Raw genomic sequence first — 9,667 nt, 5'->3', positions numbered from 1 at the left:
CTTCAGCTCGTCGGGGATGTCAAGGGTGTATGCAGGCAAATGCTACAACATATTCTACCGGCGCCGCGCGGAGAGAAGGACGTGCACGAGGCTGCAAGTGCACAGCGTGACTCTCGGGGGAGGGGAGGTGGGCTTCCTCCTGCAGCCTCTCCGCTCACTGCGGTCTCATCCCGAGGACCCCCGCCAGCCTCCAGTGGCTGCGGAACACGTTTTGGGTAGAGACTCACGTACCATCTTGCGGGAGAACCTGAAAACGGCGGCCCGGGTCAAAGGCTCCCGCGATCAGAAGGGTTCACCGGGAGCGGTCGCCCCTTCCGGCGCGATCTTGATGACCACAGGCCGCCGAGCTCAGTTTCTTTCTTCCTGGGTGTTCAGACACAGTCTTCCCGCACAATTGGAGTCGTCTCACCAGAATAGGAACAGAGGGATACAAGGGAAATCTTTTTAAATCGGTTATAAAATAGAAAGGGGGCCCCGGGAGAATGTGGGCAGAACGGAGAAGCCCCGCGGAGGGGAAGAGCGTCTGCGGGTCAGCAGGGACCCCGAGGCCTCGCACCGTTCTCCAGGGCGGGCCTCCCGTGCGCTCCGGGGCGAGCAAAGCAGAAAGGACAGGGATAAAGTTGTCCCCAAAGGAAACTATTTTCTTCTGGAAAAGCAAAGCTTTTCCCGGCTTTCCGCTGGAGTTAGTGTGTGTGTGTCTGTGTGTGTGTGTGTGTGTGTGTGTGTGTGTGTGTGTGTTGTGGGGGTCTAGACAGCTTTCCCAGCTTCCTGGAGACTGTGATTCCGGTGAAGTGGGCACCCCGGGCCAGCCGCGTGTCTGACAGCCACGCTTTCTTCCAGGGACCATGAACGGCTCCTCCCGGGACGCGGGCCCTCACGGCATCCCCGGAGACAGGAAGCTGTATGTTGTGGATTCCATCAACGACTTGCACAAGCTGCACCTCTGTCCCGCCGAGTCTCAGACTCTCTTCCGTAAGTTTGCCCTGCGAGGCCGGTGGCCCTCCCCGTGTCCGGGCTGCTGCACAGAGCGGGCACTGACCCGGGGGAGGGGGTGCGGGGAGAGCCGGGGGGGGGCGCAGGGGGGGTTGGGGGGGCGCAGGGGGGGTTGGGGGGGCTCAGGCACAGCTCGGCACCAGAAGAGCTGTTACTAGGAGGCCATGTTTGCTTCTGCTTTCGTTCTCCGCACAGCCCGCAGGCGATGGGCCTTCTCGGCTTTTCTGTGAGACTCGCACCCTTGTCTTCAGAGTGCTGAGCAGTGCCTGTGAGGTTTCTCTCCCCGCAAAGAAGGGAGGTCGCGGAGTGGCTCTCCCAGAGGCTGCTGTGCCTCGGAGTGACCACAGGCAGGTGCCAACTTTTCCTGCCCAGTGAGATTTCTGAGAAATCATTCCTCTAGTTCCATACGTCCATCTAGTTGACAGTAACCCACTAAATAACGGAGTGTGTACTTTGTCCCCACATAGCGTCCCTGGCTCCTTCAGGTCGCCCTGCGTCCCACCTTCGCCAGCTTAACCCTGACACTCAGACGCAGCTGTGGGCTGCCCACGTGGCGTGCGCCCCCTGTGTCCTCTGAACCCTGAACCCTGACCCTCCCTATTTGCTGTCTAGTCCACACTCCTCCCCAATCTCGCCTTCCCCTTGATTCTAAAGTGTTCAGACTTTTCACCTGCTTTCAATGCAGTCCGTCTCCATCGACGTAGGTGTTCGCGTGCCAGCGTATGGAGTCGCTCTGATTAGGAAGCAGAACCGGGGGCGGGGGTGACGAGGACATTGGGGACACAAGCCACCCATCTATCTACAGCCGGGCAGCACAGCCCGTAGGACTGACGCACAGCAGGAGAGAATCAACCGTCTACAGCTCTCCATTGCCCCGGGTTTCTATTCTAGACGTTGTCGTGTTCACTTGAATTTGGGTGGCATTTGGCGGGCCTTCAAAATATTTATACTAGTGACTAAACACGGGCCGTTCGCGGTGTGGGCGGGCCAGGTTGTTTTATAAGCCTGGATGCGCTCTCTGTTCAAGGGCAAAATATCAGAAAGAACCTGATTTCCGGAGCGCGCCCATCCCGAAAACTGGTCTAAGAAACCAAAATCTACCAGGGCCGCTTTCTGTTACTATGGGTACAGGCTTCCCCGATGACTCCTACAGTGAAAGCAGTTTCCCGGGAGACAGCCTCCAAGCATCAGCCTCTCCCCCACACACACACACCCTGGGCACAGGTGCCCATGGCCAGCCGTTGTCACCCCTGGGCCACTTTGCGAACAGGGCACTAGAGTCTCTCCACTCTGAGCCCTTAACTTTTTTATCCCCTCCGCCCCACAAAAGAAAAACAAAAAAAACCAAAAGCCATGTTCTGCTACTTCAGGGGTCACGCGATCTTCAGGGGACTTTCCAAACTGGGGTCAGGAGCGGGCTGGACCCTGCCTGTTCTGTGAACACCAAGGTAGAAGGCGTTAGAAAGTTCAGGGAGGGCACACCTTTCCCACCGGTTCCTTTGCAGAGCCATTGGGGGGTGGGGTGGGCACGCCCCTTCTTCATGACCTTAGTACTGGGGGCTGTGCGGGTAGGTCTGCTGACGTGTTGTGTGCTGAGGAGCCTAGGTGAGAGCTGATGGCGTTTGTTTGTGTGTGTGTGTCTTAGCCCAAGAGGAGAAAATCCCCGCTGTCCGCACCAAGTCAGGGAACGGGAGCTACAGTCTGTTTTTCCTGGGGCTGATCGTGGTGCTGATTGTCAGCCTGGTCCTGGTGTCCTTTGTGCTGTTCCTAATAGGTGAGTGTCCCCAACCTTCACCTTGCTCGTATGCACTTTGTAGCTGGTTGGTTAATGTCGCTCGGCCGTGGCGCAGGGTGAGCCCAACAGTGCCCAAAGTTCACAGATAACAGACATTAAATATCCCCATAACACTCGAATTTCTCGCCTGGGAGTCTAGCCATCGGGTGGTAGGCAGTTTATTCCCGTTTCTTCTAGGTTTTCTGAATTCAGTGCATAGACTGTTTTCCATTGACTCAGGTCTATAACATAGAGTCACATTCAACGTCCAACTCCATATGGAATCCTCTTCTATAATGTTATGCTGACGGAAATGGATGCTTCAGGTCTCATGTTACCATACTCACCCGGGGTAATGACTACTAGAGCTACTGGGAAATTCTAGGTATGCCTACAGGCATGGGGTCAGACCAGAGGGACTCCTTTCTCCCGTGGGACGGTAAGTGGCAAGATGAAGGACGACACTAACGAAAGGGTGCTCTGTGGTGGGTGCTCACTCTGACCCAGGCTCCGTGCTAAGCACTTGAGGTCTGTGCGCTCGATGCTGAAACTCACGCTCAGAGAGATTCATGAATATGCTCCAGGTCACACAGCTAGCAAGCGCTGAGTCAGGGCTCAACACCATCAGAGACAATGCCCTCCAGGACCATAATAATACGCCTCTTGTAGGAATAGGGTTGGTATTTGCTTCTAGTGTTTTCTATCGAGGGCAAAGTCTGATTCAGACACAGAAAGAAGACTTGAATAAAGAAGTGTCTTTTTATTGGACAATTACTCGGTGCTAGACACATAGTTCATTAACTTAAATCCTTACTCTACCCCTCAAGGTAGTTAGTGCCTAATACTTCAGTTTTTTTACTGATGAAAGACTATGGTCCAGAGAGTGTGACTCTCCACGTTTTCCCAGCAGAACGGGGATTCAAACCCAGTTCTGTCTGGCTCCAGAGACGCTCCACTGCCTGAAGTCGTACCGGCTGGCACCAGGACGTTGTAGAAATCAGTCCTCAGCAATTCCCTCCCGGGCCAGCGGGCCGCGTGGGCGGGCCGCGTGGGCTGTCCATGTGGGCTGTCTGTGTGGGCTGTCCGTGTGGGCTGTCTGCGTGGGCGGGCCGCGTGGGCTGTGGGAGCACGGGAGTGCCGAGAGGCCTTCCCAGGGGTCCGGGAGCGCCAGCACGGGGCTGATGGGTCACGTGGCAACACTCCGGGAGCCAGGGTGACTCAGCCTACCTTCCCTCTCGCGCAGTGCGAACCGGAAGCAAGATGGACAGCGTGTTGAGGAGGCTGGCAGCGGAGGGCAAGGACATAGAGGACCTCAAGAAACTCAACAGCATGATCGTAAAGCGGCTCAACCAGCTGGAATCCGAACAGAACTAGAGAGGCGTGACCTTCCCAGGGCACCTGCTCACCCCGAGCTTCTGCTGTGCTGGGCGTGTGCGGGGCTGGGAACCCGGCCCGTGTCCCTGCAGGCGCCAGCCGCCCGGGGCCCGACTGCCTGTGATGGGGACCACGGGAGGATTCCGAGGCAAGGGGGTGTGCGGGGACAGCCACCACAGGGGCTCGTTTCGTTGCGTGGCCCGGTCGTTCGGTCGTTCGGCTTTAATGGGGTGAGGCGGGCGGCTGGCAGGAGGGACAGCCAACAGGAAGCAAGAGGACTCGGCTGGCTACACGCAACCTCGCGTAGGAAGGGGCTTTGTCACCGGAACCAGCTCACCGTCCAGTGAAGTTCATGGCGCCTCCTGCACCTCTATAAACTCCCGCTGTGAACGAGTGTTTGTGTTCAAGGGAACCCGATGAGAGGTCATCTTTCTTTCTTTTTTTTTTTTTTTTTCTTGTATTTTTCTGAAGCTGGAAACGGGGAGAGACAGTCAGACTCCCGCATGCGCCCGACCGGGATCCACCCGGCACGCCCACCAGGGGGCGATGCTCTGTCCCTCCGGGGTGTCGCTTTGCCGCGACCAGAGCCACTCTAGCACCTGGGGCAGAGGCCAAGGAGCCATCCGCAGCGCCCGGGCCATCTCTGCTCCAATGGAGCCTCGGCTGCGGGAAGGGAAGAGAGAGACAGAGAGGAAGGAGGGGGGGAGGGGTGGAGAAGCAAATGGGCGCTTCTCCTATGTGCCCTGGCCGGGAATCGAACCCAGGTCCCCCGCATGCCAGGCCGACGCTCTACCGCTGAGCCAACCAGCCAGGGCCGAGAGGTCATCTTTCTAAAGAAACAGATTCTGCACAGGTGATTAAACCTATGGTCTCTTATTAATTTCCCCGTGAACCAGGGGCGGGCTGGATACGGAGCCGGCTGCCCCCTGCGTGTTCCCTAGCAGTCCTGTGTGTATAATACGGTGGGGAGCGGTCAGAAGCCGGAGCCCTGTGTATTCACCCAATGTTTATGGAGCTCTTTCTGCAAACTGCCCGAGACTGTAGAGAAGCTTACATTCAAGTGGGGAGCAAAGGAGATGCATCCTTACACATAAATGTATATAGAAGCTTTGCTGGCTTTGTATCTCATGGAAAAATATATCCTTCAGAACCTCATCGATTCATTTGGAAGAATTTGTGGTCTACACTAAATAAACTACAGTAGGAAACAATACACCTGGAATATTTGGAACCTACCTGTATTTTAGCACAAATGGTGCGGCACACAGTTTATGAGACATGATGTGATAAAAAAAAAAAAAAGAATGAGCTTAAAAAGCACACCGGTCGTAGAACATCTTTAAATTGAAAAGCGTGTTAAGATTTTGTCATTTTGGGGTTGACTGGAGACATCAGGGTTTACCCTTCGATTAAACACACACAGACAAACGCACTTTTTTTTTTTTTTTTTTTTTTGGTGGCAGAGACAGAGAGTCAGAGAGAGGGACAGACAGGGACAGACAGACAGGAAGGGAGAGAGACAAGAAACATCAATTTTTCGTTGCGGTTCCTTAGTTGTTCGTTGATTTCTCACATGTGCCTTGACCCAGGGTGGGGGCTACAGCAGACCAAGTGACCCCTTGCTTGAGCCAGTGACCTTGGGCTCAAGCTGGTGAGCCTTGCTCAAACCAAATGAGCCCGTGCTCAAGCTGGCGACCTCAGAGTCTCGAACCTGGGTCCTCCGCATCCCAGTCTGATGCTCTATCCATTGCGCCACCACCTGGTCAGGCCAAACACACATTTTATAACATGAAATAGTGGATGTAATAAACACAACATTTTTTTTTTACTTATCCATTGTCACGCTCAAAAACATTTGTCCTGCATATTCCTTCTCTTAAAATCGATAAGATAGCCCTGGCCGGTTGGCTCAGCGGTAGAACGTCGGCCTAGCGTGCGGAGGACCAGGGTTCGATTCCCGGCCAGGGCACACAGGAGAAGTGCCCATTTGCTTCTCCACCCCTCCGCCGCACCTTCCTCTCTGTCTCTCTCTTCCCCTCCCGCAGCCAAGGCTCCATTGGAGCAAAGATGGCCCGGGCGCTGGGGATGGCTCTGTGGCCTCTGCCTCAGGCACTAGAGTGGCTCTGGTCGCAACATGGTGACGCCCAGGATGGGCAGAGCATCGCCCCCTGGTGGGCAGAGCATCACCCTTGGTGGGCGTGCCGGGTGGATCCCGGTCGGGCGCATGCGGGAGTCTGTCTGACTGTCTCTCCCTGTTTCCAGCTTCAGAAAAAATGCAAAAAAAAATCGATAAGATAACATGCCAAACACTTTTTAAAAACATCTGAAGTGTGGGTGTAGAGGAAATTTTCTTATTGACCTGTTAAAGGGGCATGGCAAAATAATTAGCAGGGTTTGTTAGGATGTCGTTTCAGAAACTACAGAGGAAAATACTTCTTTGCTAGCATCTGTTTGCTCTTGTTATGCTTTTAAAAATCTTTCCACTGGCACAGTGGATGTATTTCATGCTCAGGAATGAACGACTTTGATTCCGGGGAAAGCATGGGTTTTACCATATGAAGTTGGGTCTAATCAACCATTGCACCCCCCCCCCCCATTTGGGAGGCATCCTCTGGGACCCACACCGTCCTGCTTGTGCCTCCATGACACACCCCTGGGGGCGCCAGAGAGCACAGCTCCTGGCATTTGGATCCACAGCATCTTCCATGGATCCTGCTTTAAAATACTGATCTGCTGCATAGCATCCTTTTTCTCTTCTCTTTTCTTTTCTCTAACAATCGCCTGTGGAAAAGGGAAGAATACTGAGGGTGCGTGTCATCTGGACGAACTGAAAATACTGCAGTAACGGTTGTGGTATAAGCCACTTTTATTGCTTAGAACAAGGGTCGGGAACCTTTTTGGCTGAGAGAGCCATGAACGCCACATATTTTAAAATGTAATTCCGTGAGAGCCATACAATGACCCGTGTACGTGACGCATTATCCAATAAAAATTTGGTGTTGTCCTGGAGGACAGCTGTGATTGGCTCCAGCCACCCACAACCATGAACATGAGCGGTAGGAAATGAATGGATTGTAATACATGAGAATGTTTTATATTTTTAACGTTATTTTTTTTTTATTAAAGATTTCTGTGCGAGCCAGATACAGCCATCAAAAGAGCCACATCTGGCTCGTGAGCCATAGGTTCCCAACCCCTGGCTTAGAAAGACCATTTTCATGGACACAAGAGCGCCCCCGAGACAGGGTGTCTAACATAATTTCCTTCCAGCTTTAAAGCGTGGCTCCACTTACATTCAGGAGAGGATGAGAAAAGGAAATGGGTCACCCGAGAGGAGGACAGCTCATCTATCTTTGCAAAAAACGCCTTTGGCCAAACGCAGCTGTAAAAACGGAGAAAGAGTGTGAGGACCGTGAGCTAGCCTTCCACGGGGTCGAAGTGCATGCTTACGAAAAGAGGAACCGAGAAAATACTCTTATGGGCACCCCTGTGTTCGCTGATTTGCATTTGATGAAGATGAAGATGAAAGCTTCTCAGTAAATGCTTGTTTATTTTTTTAGGGGAAACATGATTGAAATATAATTTCCACTTCTTATATAGGAAAAAAGGATTAAAAAAAAAAAAAAAGCAATTCAGAACAAGTAGGTATTGAGCCGTTGGTGCCGGGCCCAGCTCCCGGTCTGTGCTGGTACCACAGGAAATTCTAGGGGGGACTGAGACGTGGTCCTGTCTCCAGACTGCACACGGGACACACGTCCGCAACAGGAGTGACCCACAGCGTGCCCAGGAGGAAGGCAGAAGAGGTGTTGCTACCCCTGTTGCTACCCCAGCTTTGTTGGTTTCCATTTTCATTTGTTTCATTTTCTAACCTTTTACTACCAGTCTGTGTGTGTCTTTTGATCTGAAGTCAGCCTCTTGTGGACAGCATGTATCAGGGTCCCGTTTTGGAGCTGGAGCCCCTCGCTGGGGGTGGGAGGGTCTGCAGCTGAGATATCCCTCCAGGTTTTCATCCTCCACACACCAGTGTGGGACCAGCCCTTCCTGCGTCTCACCCCTCCTACCAGAGTCGACGTGGCTTCTTCTGTCTGTCCCAGGTTGTAGGACTTCCATTCACCTAGATGTCTGGTGGTGCTGGATGGTGATGGTTCTTTTTAGTTGTAATTTTGACATGGAGTGTTTTCTTGAACCGTGAGTGCTCCTGCCAGCCACAGACCAGTTATTGTCGAGTGAACTAACGCAGCAGGCCAAACAATTGGAAGAATGGTGAATAATTTAATTATAGCTTCTCAAGTGTAAACATGTCTAATCTTCCATGCCCAACAATGATGGTAAATATCGCCATCAACAGACTAAATGAGAATTCTGCTGTGCCCCCCTCCCTCCGCTCGCCGCCTTTCCCCAACCTAGCAAACTGCTTTAATACTGATGAGTTGACATCAACTTCTGAATTACTGTAAATCTACCAGGGGCACTCAACTACTGTTTCTTACAGACTCTGAAGGAACAATTCTGGAAAAGACATTAGGTATCTTTGAGGTGCAATGGAGGACGTGTTTTTATTTAAACCTTCATTCAGTACAGGTGATTAACAAACCCAGGCTCTTTCCACGTTACTTGTAGCCGTCACAAAGCAATCTTTCCAAATTGTTTCCCTGATCTGCTTGAGCTTAAAGCTGCATGTGAGCCTCTCAGATGTTGCCTTGCTGTTGTGTACTTATGTTGTAGGCTTTGTTTGACTTTTTCCTCCGGGCAACCTCTGGGTATCCTCTGTGGCTCCATAACGCAAATTTGTGTCACTGAATTAAGCTAGGAGGCATCTCGGGGCTGCGAGCATTGTCTCTGATTTGCCATTAGAGCCAAGTGGTGCTCACTGATGAGGGAGGAGGGACACCTGGTGGCAGCCGGTTATTTCTGGGTAAGGAGGTCAGTTCCAAAGGAAGAAAGAGGGCACCAGTTAAAATATAGTGCGTGGTGCTGGAATGGGAGGAAACAGTTGCTGGACCCTCCCTGCCTGAGAGCCGGTGCTACAACTGACCTCTTGGTTAAGGCCAAAGAGGGCATTGTTCCGCCACCCCTTCTCATCATGTTTGTGTCCCGTGCAGTAGAAGGTCCCCTGGATTCTCACCATACCCAGCATCTTTCAGCCTGGCTTCCTGTGAAATCCTTCCTGGGGTTGTCATAACCCCAGTGCGGCGGCCCTCTTCTCTTGTGAGACCCGTGAAGCCCCTCCTGACGGCTCCGCTCTGACCCCTCACCTCCTGACTCCTGGTGACGGGGTGCCGGAGACTCCTCTGGGGAAAGCTGATCGCTCGCTCGTGGCTTACATGTGGCTCTACCGGCATTGATAGATACCGAAGTTGATATGCCTTTGGAGTAGAGCAGCTCATGACGTTGGAATGCAATGGGAAGAATGTGGCTTCCATACTTCCACTGGAAATAGAATTTTTAAAAAAATGGCCCCCAAGTTCAGGAGTTGTTGGATGCTGTACTTTTACCTGCTGCCGTTGCTATGCTTACGACTCCAGG

The 9,667-nt window shown here is 52.7% G+C and overlaps 1 protein-coding gene across 1 annotated transcript; it reads left to right on the top strand.

Annotated features, from left to right (window-relative positions):
• The first annotated feature begins 845 nt into the window (after nucleotides 1-845).
• On the top strand, nucleotides 846-4,620 carry LSMEM1 (leucine rich single-pass membrane protein 1). The gene is made up of 3 exons (XM_066354097.1): nucleotides 846-972; nucleotides 2,639-2,767; nucleotides 4,011-4,620. Exons 1-3 carry the CDS (start codon nucleotides 846-848, stop codon nucleotides 4,139-4,141), a joined length of 387 nt encoding a protein of 128 aa, XP_066210194.1. The 3' UTR covers nucleotides 4,142-4,620.
• The last annotated feature ends 5,047 nt before the right edge of the window (nucleotides 4,621-9,667 follow it).

The sequence above is a fragment of the Saccopteryx leptura genome, chromosome 12 (genome assembly GCF_036850995.1).
Source record: "Saccopteryx leptura isolate mSacLep1 chromosome 12, mSacLep1_pri_phased_curated, whole genome shotgun sequence".
In the NCBI taxonomy this organism is placed as follows: Eukaryota; Metazoa; Chordata; class Mammalia; order Chiroptera; family Emballonuridae; genus Saccopteryx; species Saccopteryx leptura.
Note: the sequence above shows the minus strand (reverse complement) of the source record. Positions and strands in the feature narration are given on the sequence as shown.

Coding starts and splice junctions, on each gene's coding strand:
- LSMEM1 (XM_066354097.1), top strand. CDS start 846: ATGAACGGCTCCTCCCGGGACGCGGGCCCTCACGGCATCCCCGGAGAC. Junction 973..2,638: donor CGAGTCTCAGACTCTCTTCC/GTAAGTTTGCCC, acceptor TGTGTGTCTTAG/CCCAAGAGGAGAAAATCCCC. Junction 2,768..4,010: donor CTTTGTGCTGTTCCTAATAG/GTGAGTGTCCCC, acceptor CCTCTCGCGCAG/TGCGAACCGGAAGCAAGATG.